Source organism: Notolabrus celidotus, chromosome 20 (genome assembly GCF_009762535.1).
Source record: "Notolabrus celidotus isolate fNotCel1 chromosome 20, fNotCel1.pri, whole genome shotgun sequence".
NCBI classification, from domain to species: Eukaryota; Metazoa; Chordata; class Actinopteri; order Labriformes; family Labridae; genus Notolabrus; species Notolabrus celidotus.
In genome coordinates, this window is record NC_048291.1 from 20,511,512 (window position 1) to 20,534,959 (window position 23,448).

The following is a 23,448-nucleotide window of genomic DNA, read 5'->3' on the forward strand; positions in this document are numbered from 1 at the left end:
CACTGTCCCTCAAAGTGTTTAAATGTTGCTTCATACTTCATTTAACTGCAGATAATTAGCCTATCTGCAAGCACATGTGGCTGTGTTTCCTGTGAGCTTTGTTATATTATTAACAAAGACCCAATATCAAGACAAGATAAGATACAGTCCAATCTTACAGGCAGGACTGATCTGATCTGATCTTAATCCATGTAGAGCAGAGCACTTTGCAACATTTAGTAATTTACAGCAGCAAGGAAAAACTTCCTTTAACAGGCAGAAACCTCAAGCAGAACCAGGCTCATGTTAGTCAGACTTCTGCTGAGACTGAGTTAGGATAGAGGGAGATGAAGAGAGAGATGATGGTGGTGAGACGGATAGTAGTAGTTGTAGCCGCTGGAGTCTGGCACATCCGGAGCAGCAGGCCATCTACGACAGCAACTCAGATGTACCTACGAGACAAGGGAGCTCAGAGACTCCAGAAAGGTCTATGGTTAGCAACTTTAATGGGAATGCTCAACCCGCTGCTACTGATGCTTTTGTTAATTAACTGTTAACTAACTCTAACCTGAGAAGTATCTGACAACAAAGAAAGGCAGAAAACTAATGGAAAAAAACAATTGTAAAGTTTCAGCTCAAATTGAACAACTATTTTTGTTGATATGTTTACAATAATGGGTAGAATAGGCCATTTTAGGTTACTTAAAACAACTTCTGGAAGACATCTCGTAACCCCCAATTAGTGTTTCAGGATCCCACAGGGGGCCCCGACCTACACTATGGGAACCCCTGAATTAGATAGGTGTTTCTGTAGTAAACCAACATTCTTATACAAGATGCAATAATGTATGCAGAAACCCAAACTACAACTCTTCTTTTTTCATCACACTTCTCTGGCATCATGCTTTGGTTTACACATTGTAGATGAGTTAAGTATTAAAGTATCCCTAATTTTCAAACCAAAATTCCATTTGGTGTTCCACGACTGAAACTGGAGGGAACTCACACATTCGAATTGGAGTTGTCAAGCTGCGAAGCTTCCAGGAACATGGAGGTGGTTGCTGAAATGTTTCTGCTGCGGGGGTTGGTTGTGAGTCATTTGGTGGTAGACAGTGTTGATGTTTTGTTAGGGCAAGGCATCGACGCGCGAGAAGCAGACTGAGGAAAGGACGCTGTCACACCGCCAGGACGAGAACAGGCACTCCACAAGAAACCAGGTAATATGAAATCACACGTAGACACACACAGGCAGGTGCACCTGACAGGCAGGACCCACAATGACACATTCTAAGACATAGAAACAGACAGATACATCTACACACGTTTACACAAACTGTGTCAGTGTGCAGAGCAACAGGAAATCATGTTCTGTACAGCAACTGAAGGGAGTGAGTAACATAAAGGTGGTGACCCGTCCTCTATATCACCAGTTCACTTCACTTCATCCTGAACTGAGGGTGTGTGTGTGAGTGGCTGTTGAGTCACAGTGACAGTGAAATAACTTCTCTTGCCCTGACATTATTAACCTGAATATTTAGAAATTGCTCATCGACGACTGCAGACTACTACATACAGCACGAGAGGCACGCACAGCAGGAGCTTCACATACATGCACACTCAGACATGTACACACTGCAAGCTCTGATGCTACACATCGCTGCTGTCTGCCCCCTATAACGCTTCTGTTACTATCTCCCGCCTCTGCGGATGAAAGGCAAACCAACTTCAACCTTATCTATTTTGGTAAAAGCTGGTTGTATAGATAGAACTGGAGTTGGAATTGATGTCTTCATTAACAGCCAGACACAACATTGTGGGGAAACCTTTTATAAACAGACCACATCAAAGCAATCTGAGTGTGATCCCTGTGTAGAAAGCTGACTTTTAACCAAACCTGTAGCTGATATGAGACATTTTAAGAAGCACATTTTTATAGATGTGCTTCTACAGGAGCATGTTTTAATCCTCCGGACACTGCTTTTATTCCCTTTCAGACAGTATCAAAGTTATATTTTTGGGGCTTTTACATTTTTATTTTAGAGAGGAGAGGACAATGGAAAGATCAGGAACACCTGGCGGTGGAATGACAGGCTGGAATCAAGCCTGGGTCAACCGCTATATGGGTCCCCGTCCCCATTGACTGTATTAGCATTTAATCTTTTGCTGTATGATGTTTGTTTTTATTTCTTTGTATCTGTTTGTAGTTTTTAGCTTTTTTTATTTGTTTTATTTATTTTTATATTGTTTCATTTCTCTTATCTTATCTTTCTGGTTTGTAAAGCACTTTATAACACTATTTTGAAAAGGGCCATCTATATGAAATTTATCATTGTTGTTATTATTATTATTATTATTATTATTATTATTAACAATATATTATTATGATTATAATCAATATATTTTTATTATGATTATCATTAGAAATATACTGTTATTTATATCATTATTATTTTAATATTAACAATATACTATTATTTATATTATTATTATTTGTATCATTGCTATTATTGTTATTATTATTACCATTAATATTTACAATACATTATTATTATTATTATTATTATTATTAAAATATACTATCATTTATATTATTATTTACAATATAATATTATTATTATTAGAGTAACAGTTGCATTCTTAGCCCAACAATCACTCCATCAAACATAAACAAACATAGCCTTCAAATTGAAAGTGGAAGATGTTCCCTGTGTGGTCTCAGGCCCCGACAGACCGTCAGCTGCGCTACAAGGAGAAGGTCACAGAGCTGAGGAGGAAGAGGAACTCTAGCCTCAATAAGGAGCAGAAGGAAAAGTACATGGTGAGAGGACGAGAACAAACATTTGTGCAAACCCTGTATTCTCCTCCACATCCTTCCCATACAATATTCCAAATGTCTCCTCACGATCTTCTTTAGGAGCACAATCAGAGCCATGGAGCTACCAGGGAGCCACTGCTAGAGAACATCACCAGCGACTACGACCTGGAGCTGTTCAGGAAAGCGCAGGCACGTGCATCGGACGACCTTGTAAGAGAGAAAACTCATCATCACCTCCCTCCCTTTATTGTGTCTCCAACCCTGTGTCTTTTTTTATCTCCCCCCCTTTCCTGCAATATTCCTCTTCTTCTCTGTTTCAGTCAGCAAACCCTCCTCTGCAGCCACAGGAGGAGTCTGAGATATTTTTGGTAGTTTGGAGTATCCCTTCCTTTTGTTTGGTGTTTCCTATAGTCCTACTCTGTTACATTACGACCCATTGCAGCCAGTGTTACATTATTTCAGGTCTACTTTCATTAAGTACATACATGGTGTGTAAACCAAAAGTGACGGTACCTAATCTAGAATATTTATTTGCACTCTCCGCCAAGATTAAGGTAGCTTATGTACATCATATTTACACTATTTATGTCTTAAATTCAGTAAAGGAGATTATCGTGGTAAAAGCGCTAACCTCCATACATATCTGATCTGTTTACCTCAAAAATGTATCATAATAAATATTTTCACTTTCATTTTCTGATCGTTCCTCACCCTTTTTTTCTTCAACATCCTTTTATCTTTTTACATTTACATTTGTTGTGACTGGTTGCCTCCACTGAGGATTTCCTAACTGTGCTCTTTGGTTCACCTGATCCTCTTCCCTGAATAATGGCAATCTTTCCTTCCTCTCCTCTCTCCCCTCTGCTTGCTTGCCTGCCCTTTCTTCCTATCCTCTTTGTACCTTTTCCATTTTTCCTTCCTTTCTCCATCCCCGCCTCCACCACCCCCCTCCCCTTTCGGCCTCAACAGGAGAAGCTTCGTCTGGATGGCCAGGTGTCGGAGGGCAGCAACATGATAAAGACCATCGTATTTGGGCGCTACGAGATGGACACCTGGTATCACTCTCCGTACCCAGAGGAGTATGCCCGACTGGGAAGATTGTACATGTGCGAGTTCTGCCTAAAGTACATGAAGAGCCAGACCATTCTGCGCAGGCACATGGTAAGACAACCTGGAGGAATATCTGCAGAAATACAAGCATCTGAGATCAATCCCACAATTTCACACCTCGTCTAAAAATGATTAAAAGAAAAATAGCATTGTAAAACATTCAACAGATAGCAAAATTCTGAACATTTATGAGGTTATTTAGATCATATTTAGAGGATTGATTGAGAATACAAACAACTTTACAACAAGGCAATAAATATCAACAACAGCCATTCACCAGATAATGTAACTCCCACTATCTTGCTCCTCCACAGCAGAGTCTGCAGATAGGCATAATCACAGGATGGATACAATTTTGAATTAAAATAATAATAATAATAATAATAATCATACATTTTATTTAGAAGCGCCTCTCAAAACACTCAAGGTTGCTTTACAGACAGATTAAAACACAATAAATAAAACAACACGATAAAATAAATAAAAACAACAAGCAAAGTAACACCAAGTTAAAATGAAGCAGTGGAAATTAAGCAGGGAATGCAGTTTGAAACAGATGGGTTTTGAGTTTTGATTTGGAGAGGGGTAGTGAGTCAGAGTTTCGGATGTCTGGTGGGAGTGAGTTCCAGAGTTGGGGAGCAGAGCGACTGAAAGCTCTGCTCCCCATGGTGCTGAGACGGGCAGGGGGCACAGAGAGGTTGAGGGAGGAGGAGGACCTGAGGGAGCGAGAGGGGGTGACAATGTGGAGGAGATCAGATAGGTACGGGGGGGAGAGGTTGTGGATGGCCTTGAATGTGTAAAGGAGGATTTTGAAATTGATTCTGAGTTTGACCGGTAGCCAGTGGAGCTGCTGGAGGACAGGGGTGATGTGGTGAAAGGAGGGGGTTCTGGTGATGATGCGGGCTGCAGAGTTTTGGACCAGTTGAAGTTTATGGAGGGATTTGTGAGGGACACCGAAGAGGAGTGAGTTACAATAATCGATACGGGAAATGACGAGACTGTGGACCAGGATGGCAGTGGTGTGAGGGGTGAGAGAGGGGCGGAGTCGGTTGATGTTGCGGAGATGGAAATATGCAGACCGGGTTATGCTATTGATGCGAGAGTTGAAAGAAAGTGAGCTGTCGAGGATGACACCCAGACTCTTTACCTGAGGGGAGGGGGACACTGTTGAACTGTCGATGGAGAAGGAGAAACTGTCGGCTTTGGATAAGGTGGATTTGGTGCCTACAAGGAGGAGTTCTGTTTTATTGCTGTTGAGTTGAAGGAAGTTGGAGGTGAACCAGGATTTGATCTCAGAGAGGCAGAGGGTGAGGGAGGAGGGTGGGAGAGTTGAGTCGGGCTTACTGGAAAGGTAGAGCTGGGTGTCATCTGCGAAGCAGTGGAAGTGAATACCGAATTTGCAGAAGATATTGCCAAGTGGGAGAAGGTAGGTGATCAAGAGGAGGGGCCCCAGGACAGAGCCCTGGGGCACACCTGAAGTGATGGGGGAGGGTTGAGAAGTGAAGGATTTGAGGGGGGGGAGTCCGGAGGTTGAATTATTATTTTGAGATGTAAACAAACCCCGGAGGAGTGGAGTCATTGAGTTGGGAGAAGTCTCCAGGGACTTGCCAGGTTTCATTTAAACAGAGGAAATCAAGTTTACGGTCAGTGAAGATATCTTGGATGAGATGTCCTTTGCCTGTGAGGGAGCGGATGTTCAGGAGACCAAAGTTGGCGCCGGTGCTGTCACAGCTGGGAGCGTTAGCCGACCGAGCTAGGCTGGCTAACACTCCAGGGTTCACAGACCAGCCGGTGTTCCTGGGAGGACGGCGAGTGGAGGACCAAAAGGAGGCAATCCCCTCGGAGCTGCCGGAGTACTGGAGGAGCCCCTCCACGGTTGGGTGGAGGAGCCCCTCCACGGTTGGGTGGAGGAGCCCCTCCACGGTTGGGTGGAGGAGCGACAGGACAGACCAGGCCAGCATAGACCACACATAGATCCTGCTCAGCCACATCGTGAAGCCCGGCAGAGAGACGATGAAGTGGGGCTGGGCGGTGAGCCGAGCAGGTAGGCTGAAGTTGGCCAGCAATCACCGGAACATGGAGCGATGACAGCGCAAAAGACGAACATCAGGCGAAAACGGAGGGTTAAATTCGCAGATTGAGGTAAATATATGGTTATAAAGTGGCTTGGAAACCGTACAGAACACGCTAAAAGTTGCGGGTGAGTAGCGGCAGCAAGACGCGCCAGCGTGCACTCAACCCGAAGTATGTCCATCCTGCGTCTGCAATTGCACTTGAGTGCAGCATGGTCTGGATCTGAGTCTGTAGGATGTGTGTTAGAGTCCCTGGCTGTGGTCCAATAGTCCTGTTTGGTTTGGAAGGTTTCTAACTGTGTGAAACAACCTGGAAGTTTTTAAGAGACAGCCCTGATGAGTTTTCACAAATTCTCCAGTGATTGTACTCAAACTCGTCCAAGAAATGACACAAACCAGCATAGGAATTAATAACATAGACAGAAACCATGTTTGAAAAAACTTTATTTGATGTACATATTTAATGCTATACTGATGACCAACCATCTGTTCCTGTTCTATCTGTTACAGTGCAAGAACCAGGCTTAATCACCTATGCTGCAGACATTTAGCAGTTTACCTGAGTTTAGGTGAGTTTAGTTGAGTTTAGTTTAGTTTAGTTAGTTTAGTTTAGTTTAGCTTAGCTTAGCTTAGCTTAGTTTAGTTTATCTTAGCTAAAGTTTATTTTATTTTAGCTTAGTTTAATTCAGTTTAGCTTAGTTAAGCTGAGCTTAGTTTAGCTTAGATTAGCTTAGCTTAGCATAGCTTGTATTATTATTATTAATATTATTATTAATATTATTATTATTATTATTATTATTATTATTATTTTTTTTTTTTTTAAGTTACGTATTGTGGCATTTTGCCTTAAAGATAGGACAGCTGAGAGACAGGAAACGTGGGGAGCAGAAAGTGAGGGAAGTTATGCAGCAAATTGCGCTTAGACCACTAGGCCACCAGAGCCCCAGCTTAGCTTAGTTTAGCTTATTTATGTTTAGTTTAGTTTATTAAAGTTTAGCTTAGCTTAGCTTAGTTCAGTTTACCCTAGTTAAGTTTAGTTTAGCTTAGTTGAGTTTAGATGGGATGAGATTAGATTAGATTAGCTTGGCTTGGCTTGGCTTAGTTTAATTTAGCTTAGCTTAGCTTAGCTCAGCTTAGTTTAGTTTAGTTTAGTTTGGTTTAGTTTAACTTGGCTTACTTTAGCTTAGCTTAGTTAGCTAGACTAATGTTTTGTCAGTCAAGTTCAGGTGTTGTTTTTTAAAAAGTTGCATCATCAAGATCAGACCGATTGACTGTAGTTTTTCATGTTGCCTTGAATGTGAAAGACAGTCACTGCTTAAGATATTTCCTGGTCATTCTTATACTTAACCTATTTGCTTGTTCAAAATCAGATTCAAACAGATTGAGGGGATTAAAATAGCAGACCCTTTGTGTCTGTTTTCTTCTTCAGTGCATGCATAGTACTGTTGTTTGGGAGCATTTTGACCCTCTAACCTTCATCCATCCCCAGCTGAAATAAAAATGTTTTAAAAGTCTTATAAAAAGAAAAACAAAGTTTGCATTCTTGTAGTATGATTGGACTTACATTGATTTATTCCAGTTACATTCAATACCCTGTGTAGATTTTATATTAGGTTTTATCTTTACAGATTCAGCCAGTTGATTCATTTAAATAAGAATGGTAACAAAAATAAGCGGTGAATACTTCAAATTGTATTTGGCATAATTTTGGCGCTGTGCTTTATCGTGACTAAAATGTCTCTGACTGATAACTACAGAAGTTTTCAGCCACTGTCATGAAACATCAAAGGGAAAATGAACAGCAGCACAAAATGAGTCGGGCTATTGCCTGGGTTCAAACTATGAGCTTACTATCTCAGTGCCTGAGGCCATTCATAGTTTTATTCCAGACCATGCAGACCCTATTTAGATAGACTGTTTGACTTTGCCCTTCTAATGCACTTCACACTATGCACTTACTATACCAAAGTGAAAGAGGTAAAGGAGAACCTCAAGGTCTTAATGGTTTAGAGTTGTAATATTGAAGAAAATGACATGCCCCAAAAACAGTCCATGTGAGCTGAAGCGATTTTAAAGACACGCTGCACAATTTAAGATGTCAGCTGAAATCTAAAAAGGAATTTCCTTGGACCAGAAGGACGACTATAGGTACGTTTCCACCAAGCTGTCTGGTTTTGTTTGTGACGGCAAATCCTAATCGTGCTTCTGTTTCCACACCCTACCGTACCCGTGGGGGCTTTACACAGGAAGCATGTTGGCTGCGTGCCAGCTCTAGAATGGCTTGATTTTCATTTCGGCATGCATGCTAACAGATCAGATTGTTCACTCTTGACCAGCGAGTCTCACGTGGTAAAAATGCTACATTGATGGCTTTTGATCGCCTCTATTTCTGTCACAAGCATGAAAAATGTAATATAAAAACACTCCTAGAAGCTTTTCAAAGCAAAAGCCTGATACATTTTTATTCTTGGAGAGACTCCTCTTGTTTTTACATAATGCTTTTATTTTGAAGTTTTGTCCATGACAAAGTTACTTGCTTAGTGTTTTAATGTAACTTTTTTGATTATTTCTTGACAAGTCCACCTGTTAAACACCTGAAAGCATTCCATGATATGACAAGAAAACAAGTCATAAATAAGATAAATTATTTTACTGGTTAATTAACATTAGGTTAGGACATATAATCCAGTATGATCTTTCCTCCACCCTCCTCTCTCTCTCTCAATCAACAGATGGAGCTGTTTTGGTACCTTTCCTAGTTTTAACAATGGAAACAAAAATTCTTGCTTGGTGGAAACGTAGCTTATGAGACTCTCGTTGTGAAACAATCAACTAACTTGTATACAAACTAACCTCTGCCTCTTCTTCTTATATGTTTTTCATAAAGGCTAAGTGTGTGTGGAAGCACCCTCCAGGCGATGAGATCTACAGAAAAGGGAACATCTCTGTCTTTGAGGTTGACGGAAAGAAGAACAAGGTAAACAGAGCGCTGTCCAGGTGGTCTATGCAACAAGAATCATTTCTCAAAACGTATTTAAATAATGTTTTTTAAATATTACATTGAATCAAATCCTTTTTCCCTTCATGACAATTGGTAGTTACATTTATTATTTTTATTTTTGAAAATTATACAATATTACATTTGAAAAATAATGAGGCAATACAGACACATCATAGCATTCAAAAGGTATGTTATTTACAGGACTTGCCTGTCTTTGTATCTGGGATCCACCAATGCAGCAATTTAGCACAGTGGATTGGTCTTAACCTGGCCTCTAGAAAGGTTCTCTCCATGGTCATGATTCCCTGGTCAGTGGTCTGCAGGGATCACATCAGCTGTAGTCGCAGCCTCTGCACTCCCAACCTGCGTTAGCTCTTCAAAGGGAGATAAAGTATTATATAAGCATTCTATTGCATGGGAAGTTTTTGGATCATCATATCAAATTGGTTGTGTTGAATGCAGCTCTACTGCTGCCACTTGAGGAAGCAATCTTGTTATGGCTGTTGGACTGTTTTCTCTTTTTACTTTGACATGTTTCACACTGCTTGCAATTTTACAGGATTGCTAATGTAACAGACTTACTTATGTTTGGTACATTTTTTTCCTTTTGAACCGTGTGATCCTGAAGAGTTACTGCAGGCTGCCATAAAATGGTTGTTGTTGTATTCTGATGCAAATTGTGCTCAGATAGCTGATGGAAGGTTAACTTGAGACGATCGGCTCAAATCGATGATCCCTGATCAAATAGAAAATAGCCCAGATAGATCCAATAGTTGTGATCAGGACATCCTTACTTTATTCCTAAACAGCCGACTGAAGTGTCAAAACAGGGAAATGTGCACCCAGTAAATTAGATTGATTTGAATGTCCGTGATGCTCTACTCCACAGATCTACTGTCAGAACTTGTGTCTGCTGGCGAAACTCTTCCTAGACCACAAGACTCTGTATTACGACGTGGAGCCTTTCCTCTTCTACGTCATGACAGAGGCCGACAACACAGGGTGCCATCTGGTCGGATACTTCTCCAAGGTAACCCGGGAACCAATCGGAGCTGAATATGAAAGTCCAGTGTCAAGTGAATATTTAACAAACAGCTTTTCAAAATAAAAGAATGTTACGCCATTATTAATAAATGTTAGAAAGCGTCATAACATTTGTGCTTACCTAACATATTCAGCTCTCAATGTATTCAATGTGGTCTCAAGAAGAGCATTGTTTAGTCTCTTTTGCAAAACATGACATGACATTTTAGAGCTAGTTGTCAATGTCAACAAAAGATTTCAGAACAAGAGACTTTGGAAAAGTAAAAAAAGACTGATGGATTTGTTCTCTCTCTGCAGGAGAAGAACTCTTTCCTGAACTACAACGTGTCCTGCATCCTCACCATGCCGCAGTACATGAGGCAGGGCTACGGCAAGATGCTCATTGACTTCAGTGAGTACAGACATCCGTCTATCTATCCCTATTTGTGCATGCTGTTCTCTCTGAAGTCACTGAGAGATGATGCAGAGCTCAACAGCACCAGATTTAGGAGGCTGTTTACAACATTGTTTCTTTCCAGTAAAATCCTGCGCTGTCATGTTATTCGGTTATTGCCGTCTTTCATTTTTTGACCCTTTCATATTTCTGAATCCTCACTTCTGTTTTTCTAAAGGGCTGTCATTGTATTTCAAACAAAAAATCCTTGTGTGATGTGTCTCTTTAAGGTTACCTGTTGTCAAAGGTGGAGGAAAAGGTGGGTTCACCTGAGCGCCCGCTGTCTGACCTTGGCCTGATCAGCTACAGAAGTTACTGGAAGGAGGTGCTGCTGCGCTACCTGAACAACTTTCAGGGCAAAGAGATCTCCATCAAAGGTCAGTGGCGTATCGCACCAGCTGTGCATATGTTGTGTCTTACTTAGGGTGTAAAGTCCACACTAAACCATACGTTGAAACTAGTTGGTTTGTAACTTAAGACACAGTAATGATATTTTCATTCCATTTGGCCAATCAGTGAAGAGCTTCTTTCTGAACAGGGTGTTTGTTTGAGTAATGACTCCCATGACTCATTGCCTCTAAACAAGCGCCGACCATAACCGCCACGACTACCATTAATCAACAAACAGCAACGCAATGATTAAATGTATAATGAACTACAACATACTACACATTAATATTACAGGACTTTGTTATTGTGCAGATTTATACGTTAATTATCCCCGCTCGTGGAAAACGAAAGTACGAGTTAAGTCAGAGTTATCGTACGTTTTTGACAGATGATGCACCATGACAAGTGGTCTTTTACACAACTTTACACCAACTCAGAGCTAGGTATAAAATTGAAGATATGACTTATACCTAAATTGGAACTATCTTAGCTGGTGCAACACCTGAAACGTTAGTAGAGTGTAAACGCCATCCTAGATTAGGCTACGTTTGAACTTGTTTATAGCTGGTGCGACCCAGCGCAGAACTGGCTCTCACTAATAGTTATTCTTCAGGATTAACGTTAGCACTGCAAATCATCAGGAAAAAAAGCTTTATAGATACACAGTGAGGAAGGAGTCTGAAAACCAGCAAGAAGCCTGCAATTCTCAAAACTCCTACATGTGTTTTCAGTACAGCTGTGTTTCTGTTAGTACTTAAATATGCACAATTGTGGGACCCATTGACATGAAATCAATTTAACATAAAGGCCTTTAAGGAATTTCTTCTCTTTAGCACACCCAAATCGGATTCAAAGACAAACTGATTAGAGTTTTGTATTAAAGGTTGAGGTCACTGCAGGGTTCATAAAAAGTATGAAGGTTTGAAAATGCATGGTTACAACTGTTGTACCTTTAAGGGTAAGAATACGTTAGAATTCTTCTTGGCTGAGGCTTAATTGTCAATGTGGCAAACAACTGTTTTTTTTTTTAGATCAAGCACATTTAGAAAAATAAAATAACTGTGAGGATTCTATTCTAGCTCTGATTTAGTAAAAAACTCAATCAAAGATATAACCCTGAACTCTGAAATTATGTATGTCTTAAATCAGCACTAATTATACCCACTATCATACCATGGTTTAAGTGTAGAGGTTGAAGATAGTTACAGTTTATTGAGACACAGAATTGTTAATTTAGGTGTGAAAAAACTATTTTTGTCACACTCAATGAAGAGTTAGAGAAAATTAAATAAATAGCATGAACAACCATGACAGTGTGACGTAGAGCTAACAGATCAGACGAAACATTTTGTTCCCTCATGCCAAAGACTCCTTTTGTTTAGTCTTTCTTTTGACATTGTGTTTCACTTTTCAGAGACGGCATAACATTTTGATGTTAAGAAGATCTAATTACAAATGAACCCTTCCAGTAACCCCAGATTTCATTCAAAACGTGTTCTCACTGTACTGAATGGATCTGCTGTTTTTGTGTGTGTACAGGGACAAAGACAGCTTTCAAAAAGGTGTCCAACAGCTTCTGGAAAAAGATATCATGATATCCCAGACATACAACACATTGCTTTGTGATTCATTGATGATCAAATTAATACAGTAAATAATTATAATATAACTATTGTTTTCATGCATGTTTTTGAGTCAATAAAAAAGCTGGGAAAAATATAAAAATGCAGCAAAAATCATAATCACGTGTTGATAGTTAGCAGTTGCTTCTGATAAAAGCTAAAGCAGAACATACACTTGATCTTTTAATATGAAAATATGATCACAACTAATGCCAAATTTAACATTTGACGCTAACACAAAAAATGGCGCTTGTGTTGGTGTTCATCTAGGAACAACTTGCCCCGACCAAGAGATCAGCTTTTACTGCTGTTCTCTGCCATGTCTGCAGAGATATACAAACACTGTATGAAGGGGCTTACATTGAAGCCTCTACATCCTGTTGTTATTGAAACAAAAGAAGACCACAATAATACTACATCTATTACAAATAACAAAAAAATTAAAGAACAATTTCCTTTATTTTCTTAATATTTTGATGTTACCTTGAATTTGTAAATTCTCTGTGATTGTTTTGCTTTAATGGACATCTAAAAGCCCAGTGCTTTTTTTTGCTAGTGCTAGTTTGTAGCCATGCTACAGGCTGGATTTTAAAGCGCCCATTTGTTGGGTCACATGATCCACAGTTTGTTAAAATATTTGTTGTTAAATAACACAACATCGACTGGATACATGTATGACAACATACCTACAAAAGCCAATGCTGACTCATGGTGTCATTTACTTTTTCATAAATTAGCAAAGTTAGCATGCTAATACAGAAAACTAGGACAAAGTGGACATGATACCTGCAAAATGTCAGTATGTTTAAGAAATAGGTTGGAACTTGAAAATGTGATTTTTCTATATCTCGTAAAGAGTTAGCTATAAAGGCAGTTACATTGTGACAAGTTAGCTAATTCACTTGGTTTCAAATCTTTGACTATAGTTAGCTACTTAGCTGTTAGCTGTAGACTGTGTCTACTTAATAGATATGAAAGTGACACAGTATATTTTCTAAAATGTTGGTCTATCACACCTTCTCGTGCAATGGTTTTTATTTGTTTTAATTATTTTCAACATTGTAGATTAATACTGAAGACATCAAAACTATGAAATAATATGGTTTTGCTATAATATGGATTACAATAGAGGTCAAATAGGGCTATCCATTGTGTACTAACCCTACCTCTGATTCTCTCAAACACATTAAGAAGGCAAGTCATTCTACAAATTAAATGTTGACAAGGCACACCTGTTAATTCACCCATTCCATGAGACCACTTCATGAAGCTGAATGAGAGAATACCAAGAGTGTGCAAAGCTGTCATGAAGGAAAAAGAGTCTTTACAGAATCTTAAATATAAAGCATATTCTGGTTTGTTTAACACTTTTTTGTTAATTAAATAAGTCCATATATGTTCTTTCATAGTTTTGATGCCTTCAGTATTAATCTACAGTGTTTAAAATAATTAAAATAAATAAAAAACGTTGAATGAGAAGGTGTGTCCAAACTTTTGACTGGTATTGTATGTTTAGAGGTTATACAATGATTGGAAAAATAAGATGATGAACAAGGCTGAATTAATTATCATCACAATGCTAACTTTGTTTCTGCTGTGTTTTGTGTACAGCTTATAGTGCCACTAGCTTCTTCTAGGCTTCTTACTCACAGCCTCCTGTCCCCCCTCTGAACTCCTCTTGTCCTGCTGTTGTTTCCACAGAGATCAGTCAAGAGACGGCAGTGAACCCGGTGGATATTGTCAGCACACTGCAATCCCTTCAGATGCTCAAATACTGGAAGGGAAAGCACCTGGTGTTAAAGAGACAGGTGGGAAACAAAACAAAGCCTTTTAAAAGTCTGAGCTGCTCCTTGGGTAGAGTGTTTAGTTTTTAGTTTAATTCAAATTTATGATGCCAAGCACAGACAAACTTAAGTATATACATTATCTTTATTGTAGGAAAGCCATTAAATGTGCTTTTTATCTCTGTAGGACCTTATTGACGACTGGAAGGCCAAGGAGACCAAACGTGGTAATGGAAAGACCATTGATCCCACAGCCTTAAAATGGACACCGCCCAAAGGGTCATAAAAGAAACTTCTTTTCACAATCCCAAAACTGAGAACACACACCCACCCCCCCCACACACACCCACCCCCACACACACAGATCCTCCTCTGAACACTGGTATGCTCACAGTTACTTAGACTAAATCTTCACATCTACTCCTGTACAAATGCTTTCAGCAGCGTCAGCCGTTAGTCACAGACAGATATTACTCTGGGTTCAGCAGTCGCTCAGATGATGGGTTTTGTAAATGAACGCAAATCCAACAATCCGAACAATAAACTGATGACGGGATGTTCTCCAAAGCATCAAACTTCCTTCAATCACAGCACAAATAAGAAGAGAAATAGGCCAAATGTCTTCTCTGTTTAACTCTGGCTCTCTAAAGTCAACCTGTGAGATCCAGCAATAGTCAGAGTTGTTGTCAAGAAATCTAATGTAAAGGAAATAATAATTTTATCTTAAAAATATAAAACATGAACTGCTTTTTAATGCTAATTAAATTTAAATTTGAACCCCTCTCAAGCCAGCTGAAGCCATTTAGTGTAGAGTCCATAACTGTTGAATATGAAATTCATAATTTTGGGGAAAATATAATTAACTAATTGTATGATACACATACAAGAAACAATATTTTCTAACCTCTAAAATATAATTAAAATTGTATTTTCTAAATATTTTAATTACAATAATAATCTCTTTAAAATATTTATTGACAGCTATTTTCATTTCAAAATGCTCTTCTTTATAAAATAAATTCAACATTGTTTATATTATGTCTTTGTGTACATTTATGCATTTTTATATTTCCAGTTGAAGCTCCAGTGACAAGATCTTTTTGTCAGAGAAATTTACCTACAAAACTACAGGACAAAACTGGCAAAGATAAGAGGTACCACTCTGTCCACACCAGGCGTCGAGATTCAATTCAAAAGTTCCTCAAGGTGGAGGCCAGCAGCCAGTGATGTCATTTGGCTTGTGAGATGTAAAAGTAATTCAACTCCTCCTCAAAGTACCGGCTAGTTTTCTAGTGTTCAACATGAGCTGCATTCCATTCAGTTCTCGAGACAGCCAACTCAATGCAGAATAACAGCACTTGCGTGTGGTGTTCGATGGACACAGGACACACATCAAATTTGAAAATTTGAAGAATTGGCACCACCTGCAGAGAACCATCGCCTTATATCATTCATCCAAAGAACTACATAAAACAGATTCACCTCTTGTGTTAGGAAGAAGGAAAGGGTACACAAATCTAGAGCGTCCAATCATTGCTCAATCTGACGGTGACTGTTTGAACCCAGAGGAAAAATCTTCAGACAACACGCACAAACATACAAATGTTTCCTGTCAGGCTGTTATTCATGAAGCTATAGCTGCCATTGGCCATGCTTGGACTGTTTTACATCACCAGGGTATGATCCACCTGGATGTGTTTTGTTACCTCCTCACTCCCCCTTTGCTTAACTTTGTGGGAGCTGTGCTGTTTATGACCCACAGTTACGCTCTGAACAGTGAAGGTTTATGGGGCGTCGAAGCTACAAAGAACGTTTGAGCTTGTAAACACGTTGGTGTCTTTTTTTTTAGTGGTTTTGTAAAAGTTCTCAATGTTTTCAACTTTTTCTACCTCTGAGGTTTACCACTGTTTAAAAGCTAGAAAGGCCCATTTGAAGCTTTGTTTGTTTCTCTTTGTGTTCTCTGTATTAACACGTGAATGTTTGTTGCCGTGTTCAGCCAGTGGGTGTTTTTAAATAGGTTCTTTTTTTAAAATATGCTGTTTATATTTAAAGAAATATGCTAACTGCGTAGAACGTATATGACAAAGTTTGATAGAAGAATGTCTATTCTCTAGGCTGAGTCCCTTGTTAATATAAATATGAATTTTTTTGTGGATTTTAATGTGTTTTGGAAGGTACAGGAGGGAGAATGAAAACCAGACACTCACCAACTAAGACAAAAGTCATTTACATTTCAGAGGTTTGGGTCTTGTAATCTAAAGTGACGTGAACCAATTAGAATATGTCACTGTTGAACATTGTCACTGCTTACTCACCTACTATGGCGGCAATTATGGAAAATGATGCACACGCTTTGGTGGGAGTGTTTTGTATCTTACAGCCTTCTTTGTTTGTCAACTGATTTTATTGTATTTTATTTTATTGACAATCTCCATATTTATTGATTTTAATCAACACATTCATCTTAAAACACGCTATTAAGATCATTTACAAAAAAAACCCACATTTTTTGAAATACCTAAATAAAGATACCACTCATCTCCATGCTAGCTTCAAATCTAGCTGCCAGAATTTGGTTACCTTAGCATAGCACCAAGACCTGAAACCAGCAAGCCTAGCTCCAGCAGTCAACCACAAATTATACAGCTAGTCCTTGTTTTCTACTTATCTTAAGGTGGGAAGTGCATTTGGTTACCTTTGCACAGTACTGGGCGACCATTCTTCCTGTGTTAATGCTTAGCTCTATTTTAATAAGAAGCAAAATTTCCCTTAACTGTCAAACTCTTCCTAACACTCTGCACAAGCTTGGACAGCAGCTGGCTGTGAAATCGGAGGTGTTCATACAACAATGTCAAACTGAATTAGCCTCACAAAGCTTTTATTGTATTACAATTTCATATGAGGCGGAAAGGTTTCCCACACTGCCTGGAGTTATATTTGTTTTCATTTGACAGTATAAGAAATGTTGCCTTTAAATACTGTAATGTTGCGGATGTTTCTCTTTGTGTCTTGCGCTCTTTATTTCTAAAGTGATGCTTTTTTTCTACAATGAATTCATTTGTATGTGTTCTACATTTTGTGTATTGTTTTCTAATCCTGTGGTTGTTTTTATGTCTTGGGGTGATACGATAGCGGGTTCACGAGTCACCACACCCACTTGCAGTCTCATAATCAATACAAACAGGCCGTGCATTTCAAAGGACTCTGCTTACCCTTTTAGCACCTGCTCACAAAAAAACGACTCTGAAATGTGTGACTGACAGAAAACACTCAAGACTCTTGTGAGTGTAGACAGTCTTTTGCTTTTTCTCTGCCAATTCTTAAGTGCATTTACAGGAAGGTGCACTTATTTTTCAAGCTACGTTCAAAGGAAAAAAAGTTTCCAAACATGGCTGGGCCACTTTTGTTTAAGTTCTGTTAAGATATTACCTACTTGGTTTGATGACGTAAAGGCGGATTTTTCTAGAAATGAGGAATAAAAGATGACGTTTTGTACTGAGAAATATTTTCTATCCTTGTAGGAGAAGAAAAGGGACCTTATATAAACACTTTCTATTACAACAAACAGGATTATTAATAAATTAAACTTCATCAAAAACACCTCTGGAGTGTTTAAACAACCCATATTCATCATATTAAATGTTGAAGCATGATTTTTGCCCCTCTGTTTGGGTCAGTCTTCAAGTCCAGTCTCATTTGTGTTCTTTATTCTTCATCCCGTCGTCTTGCAGTAGCAAGTGCCAGTGGCAGCTATAGATGTGCAGCTTCAGAGCTCCTTGCTTGTTATTAATCCTAATATCATCCAGTGATAAGAGGAACCAGACACGTACTACCACCCTCTGTAAACCACCAGTGAGCCCTTGTAGTGCTGCAGCACTTCACCTCACCTCGCCCTGCTTCCTATTTCAACTACGCACTCAAAGCAGCAACACACAAAAGTAGCGTGGCATCAATATGTAGCTCAGTTGTGCTTTTGTACTTGCTTCTGTCTCTTCCTTCCTACTCAATAAATGCAAATGGTGAAACATGGTCAGCCTTTTCTGACATCTTGTTTGTGTGGTTGATGTTTCTCCTGGCAACGGTGGGACAGTCTGGAGTCGTGGGTCAGAAATGGTTGGACAATTGGCGTGTAGTTCTGCCTCCCCTCTTTTTTTTTAACGAGACACGGCTGTGACGTCATTTGAAGAATATAATAAAGATACATATGATACATTGCTGGTGTAGACAGCTCTATAATGTATTCTGTCCTAGAGAAATCGATCAAGCCTTAACCCTAGTGATGTCACTTACTTGGTGACTCGTTATTCTTCTTTTTTTTGTGTTATTTTTGGGCTTTTACACCTTTATTGACAGAGAAGAGGAAACTGGATAATGTAGGAAACTGGGAGAGAGTGTGGGAATGACATGCGGGAAAGGGCTGGAATTGAAAATGGGCCGCCTGCCATATGGGCACGCAACTTAACCATTAGGCTTAAGTCCGAGCCAAGGTGACTCATTTTTACCAGAAAGCCTGCGTTAAAAACTTTGGACGTTGAGTTTGTCATGGGCTTTAATGCTGGAAAAGTGTGACAAGAAAAAGCTGTTAAGTTGTATTATGGGAAATGTACTTGTGGTTTTGGGAGTTTTACCGATCAAAGAACAAAGATAGGTTATCTGCCCTGTACTGCTCCTTTTCTCATTTGAATCTGTGTTTTCAGCCGCAAGTGTTTTGGTAGTGTAATCCTAAATCACCTGATATGCGCCCTTTAATACAGTAAGGAGAAGTCATGTCATATATATTCAGATGTGCATATACACAGCAAAAGCAGATGCAACAAAATGTGTGAACAAAATATGTTTTATTACACAAGCTGCAATGTCATAGCATTACAATATTACCATGGAGTTATCAGAGCATGATTCCCCCAAAAACTTGCAAAAATATACCTTAACAAGCCGTGAAGTTAATCATTTATCATGCTAATACATCCAAATATTCCATTTCAATCATTTGCAGCAGTAACACAGAAAGTAGACTTAATGGATTTAACTGAAGTAGGCAAACTCTCCTGAAAGACATATGGCTAACATGTACAAAGTTGTTAATGAGACTTAACAGACATCAATAACAGGAAGGGTTATAGTTTTACAGTGATGGAAAGGCAATGACTTCAGGGATTTAAAGCAGCTGAATTTGTGCAACCATTGTCCTCTATGTGACTCTGTGTCCTGTTAATCCACGACAAAGGACAGAATATATTACAGTTGAATCTGAGACTCTCAAAGAAGTCTCACGCTTCATTTTTTCTCTTTTAGTTGGGGTAAGATTGCCATTCCTCATGTGTTTCTGAAAAGACAAAAAAGACATAAGACACTGGAGATGACACAAGTTTAAAACTAAGTCCAAAAAAGATTGAAGGAATATCATTACCTTCACCTAAAGTCCTTTTGCCCATGAGTCCAACAAACATGTCCCCTTTATTTCCTGCTTAACAGAGACAAACAAATAAAAAATATATTCAAAAGGGAGAAAAGTAATGAAATTATCATCTGATTGTAGCCAAAACATTGAGAACTCTCCTGTGGTGTCATTATACTCACTTTTCCTGCCCAGTCTGACAGGTTGAGTTCTGCCTGAAATAAAGGAGAAATAAAAATGTTCAATGTGGTGGCCATAAAAAGGACAAGAGGGAAAGTATGGGTGTCTGCTGTAATATTATTAATTGATTAGGGGGGAATAACCCTCACCATCAATTTCAACATGGCTACTAAAAAAATATGAAAATCATAAATACACAAATATGTTTTTGTTTATTTACCTGGGCTTCTACCCATCAGGCCGTGGAACTGCTGGGCTTTGGACCGCTTGATGAGGTCTGCCAGATGCATAGTTAGATCTCTTTGTAGTGGGTAGCCCTACAAACACACAAACACACACAAAGACAAAACTTATTGCTGATTTGGATTAGCAAAGTAGTTATTTCACCTGTAAATCATCCACACTCTGACTGATTAAGGATGGAGCTGTCCATGGTGCTGAAACTGAACAGCTCCCACTACAGTTTTATACGCTCATTTAGATGTAATGAAATTGAGGAGCACACTTCTTTATATGTGGACATCATTTTCTTTGATACTTAGAGAGGATACTACCAACCAGCATCCAGCCCCACCTCTCATTTGACTTTTGAAAACCAGTAACTGTCCCCCTTTTATGTACAAACTCTCCCTTCAGCTTTCAACAAACACGTAAGAGAAGCAGCAAAAGGAATCTGAGTCACCACAGTAAGAAGCAGCAGCTGGTTGTCTGAATACTTCATGGTTTTCACTGATAAGTGGAGGATTTACCTGACAGACTGCAGGCACTGTTCATGGATATAAACTCTTGATTATTTACAGTTCATATTCTCCCAAATAGATGCAAATAATTGCAAACAAATCAAATTGTGTATCAAAAATTATCATGCTGAGAAATTATCATAGACACAAATTACAACCAAACAAGGCTTCAGATGACCTTTGAGCTCCACTTGCTACAGCCAGTTTTACCCAGCATTAAACAGGTGGCAGGTGCTCATTTCATTTCCTATGGTCTATGGCAACAATACTGATCAGGACTTACGATTTTATTAAACTGCGAAATTGAAAAATTGGATTGCTATTAATAATAACAGAACAGCACGATAACTATTTTTACGTGACTCTTTTGCAGTTGATAAGTAGTATGATAGATGAAGGAAATGCTGCCTGAATTGAGGTTTTCTGTTCCCAACACACTTCTCAAACTTACTGAAATATTTAAGAAAGAACTCAATGTTAACTGTTCTTTCTACTTTTCAACAGTATGACATGTATTATAAATACATTTATACAGGTTAACTACGTTGCCCTATGCTTACAGTGACAGCTAGGACCTGATGCTACAAACTGTTGATTCTCGCTTTGCCGCTGTCCGTGGTGCTGAAATGTGGTGGTTGGCCTTTTTCTATGGGGGACGTAAAGTAGAGGTTGATTTATCCTCGATAAAAAAAGTCCCTACGTTTGTGCATTTTTAAAGGATAGTATGAGAGAGAATCGAAACAGAAATATGATATCGTTATAGAACAGCTTTTGACTTCCCAAGGCATGCCATGAACTGATTAGACCGTACAGTTTTCCATTGCAAGACATGAAATCTCGTCTTCAAATATTTATCTTAAAATAACTCAACTCATTTTTATTTATAAAGCACCTTTCATACATTCAAGCATGCAGCCCAAAGTGCTTCACAAAAGAACAGAGACAGAAAACAACAGTAATGGGTAAAAGTGGAAAAGTAGCGGGATATTAAATACTTGGAAATAAAAACATGACGATCGAAACAATCAAATCAAATCAAATCAAATCAAATCAAATCAAATCAAATCATAGAAACAGAAAAATGAACTAAAATTATTACAATACAAATAATAAAATAAAATAATTATAATAAAATCAATAGAATAAAATAAGTTTGATAAAATCAATAAAATAAGATCTGATAAATACCAGAAAAACAATGTAAAAAGAAAATGTAAAATAATGAGATAGAATACAATACAATACAATACAATACAATACAATACAATACAATACAATACAATAAATACATAGAAATTATGTTAAAACAATGGTCATAATTATAATGATGCAGTTCAGGGCTAAAAGGAAATTACTCCAAATTAAAAGCCAGATACAAAGGTGAGTCTTAAATTTGCTTTTTAAAACATCCAGAGAGCGAACACATACGTCGCGACATGTACTTCTATTGCACCCATCAATTAAAATTCATAAACCCATCTCTGTTTTTTCCCTTGTTTGTTTGCATGTTTTTGTCGTGTGTGTGGGTGTGTGTGTTTTTTTTTTTTTTACCTCCCAGTTGTCCACTGTCCACACCTCGTCTTCTTCCTCACTAGAGAGCGAGGTCCCCAGAGCGCCAAACACCTGCACGAACACGACCAACAACAAGACAACTGCAAACTTAAGAACCTCCATCGTCACCAAAGGACGGCCAAAATGACTGTGAATTCAAGCGATCAAGTAAAACGTCTCCGATGTGGAGGCATGCAGCAGCCCAAAACTTGAAATCAAGTAGCAGTGTACTTCTCAGTACTTCGTCTGTCCTGGGTGAAGGTCTCAGTTTGCTTTTATAAAGCCCCTCTACTCGCCCCTCCCCACTTCTGCCTCACGTTAAAGTGGATTCATCCCGCAGGTCGTTTGTTCCCCTTTGTCTGACTCAGACGTGATGTGCGTGCACTTTATGGAAAGCCCGGTGACCACTCCTCAAACTGTGAAACATAGATGTGATATTTTCTGTTACTCACCTGTGCCGTTGATGTCACTCATAGGATTGACTGAAAGGCTAAATAAACAGTTAAATGTATGTGTGCTTGAGTTATCGGGTCAATGAACTAAAATGAAGACAGAAAATGGCCACAGGCAGAGACAGGACATACTTTATTTTAAAGGCTGAAGAGCAAAATGCCCCAAACCAGATGAATATCACCGGCACAGCAATATTTTCGATTTGGGGCTTGCCTTCAAAGCTAAACCAGATCCCAATCATGCCTTGTATCATCTTAATGGCTTGTGTCACCTTCTCCAGGTGCAATCTGATTTTCAGCTGTGATGTATTCATGCTTTGTTTGTATGGCTCTGCAGGTGGTTTGCCCAGCAGCGTGATGAATTTATGCTTTAAATAATCACAGCAGAGACAGTCTCTGACCAAAATTCAAGACTCTGTCAAAACAATGGAGAAAAAAACTAAGTTAGATTTAGCATTTTGGGTATTTTCGTGATAGTGCAGCCTAATGGACGGTGAGACAAACAGAACCTTTTCTTGGTTGTCGTCACTTGAACAATCTTCTGTTTGTGCATTAAGTCCCACAAGAGGAACTGAATCCTAGATTGATCCAAAAGGGCTTCACAAAGTAAGCTCAAAGTAGAAAAGCAAAAACAGTTTGGCTAAATAATACATCAATACAACTATAAAACCTAAATATTAAATTAAAGTCTGTAATAAAAATAACACAAGGAAAGAAAATAGCTTAAACCAATGATTAAAAACAAACGTGAATCTTAAGAAAGATATTTCTCAATATGAAAATGTCACAGGTGGTGTGTTCAGGTCCTTGGGCAGACTCCAAACATTTTTGAAGACATCAAATACAACCCCTAAGTGGCCAGCTGTGGAGGATCTGA

General features: G+C 38.9%; 2 protein-coding genes across 5 annotated transcripts in view; one reads left to right on the forward strand and one right to left on the reverse strand.

Annotated features, from left to right (window-relative positions):
- The window catches only part of LOC117832641 (histone acetyltransferase KAT7-like), a 28,002-nt gene extending 9,708 nt beyond the window's left edge, over positions 1 to 18,294 (forward strand). Inside the window, exons 6-15 of one of the 3 annotated variants that reach the window (XM_034711860.1) lie at positions 1,110 to 1,196; positions 2,699 to 2,797; positions 2,894 to 3,004; positions 3,764 to 3,955; positions 8,864 to 8,953; positions 9,867 to 10,007; positions 10,319 to 10,412; positions 10,685 to 10,831; positions 14,168 to 14,274; positions 14,438 to 18,294. In XM_034711860.1, the coding sequence (XP_034567751.1) occupies positions 1,110 to 1,196; positions 2,699 to 2,797; positions 2,894 to 3,004; positions 3,764 to 3,955; positions 8,864 to 8,953; positions 9,867 to 10,007; positions 10,319 to 10,412; positions 10,685 to 10,831; positions 14,168 to 14,274; positions 14,438 to 14,536 (1,167 nt within the window). In that variant the 3' untranslated portion in view covers positions 14,537 to 18,294. Of the gene's footprint in view, positions 1 to 1,109; positions 1,197 to 2,698; positions 2,798 to 2,893; positions 3,005 to 3,763; positions 3,956 to 8,863; positions 8,954 to 9,866; positions 10,008 to 10,318; positions 10,413 to 10,684; positions 10,832 to 12,383; positions 12,485 to 14,167; positions 14,275 to 14,437 lie in introns of those variants that run through there. The other 2 variants (XM_034711861.1, XM_034711863.1) reach the window with 2 other exon arrangements.
- Positions 18,295 to 19,084: 790 nt separating this feature from the next.
- Positions 19,085 to 22,460, reverse strand: LOC117832640 (protachykinin-1-like). Of its 2 annotated transcripts, none has more exons than XM_034711858.1 (5): positions 22,120 to 22,460; positions 20,049 to 20,145; positions 19,831 to 19,863; positions 19,661 to 19,717; positions 19,085 to 19,576 (listed from the first exon to the last, which is right to left on the reverse strand). In XM_034711858.1, exons 1-5 carry the CDS (start codon positions 22,240 to 22,242, stop codon positions 19,542 to 19,544), a joined length of 345 nt encoding a protein of 114 aa, XP_034567749.1. In that variant the 5' UTR covers positions 22,243 to 22,460; the 3' UTR covers positions 19,085 to 19,541. The 2 variants fall into 2 exon arrangements, with proteins under 2 accessions (XP_034567749.1, XP_034567750.1); XM_034711859.1 differs by having other exon boundaries at positions 19,661 to 19,714; positions 22,120 to 22,459.
- Between the last annotated feature and the right edge of the window lie 988 nt (positions 22,461 to 23,448).

What these genes read in the sequence shown, in the direction of transcription:
- LOC117832640 (XM_034711858.1), bottom strand. Translation starts at nt 22,242, where the DNA reads ATGGAGGTTCTTAAGTTTGCAGTTGTCTTGTTGTTGGTCGTGTTCGTG. An exon ending in GGACAGTGGACAACTGGGAG is followed by an intron (nt 20,146 to 22,119) that starts GTAAAAAAAAAA and finishes GTGTGTTTGTAG; the next exon opens with GGCTACCCACTACAAAGAGA. An exon ending in CAAAAGGACTTTAGGTGAAG is followed by an intron (nt 19,577 to 19,660) that starts GTAATGATATTC and finishes TTGTCTTTTCAG; the next exon opens with AAACACATGAGGAATGGCAA.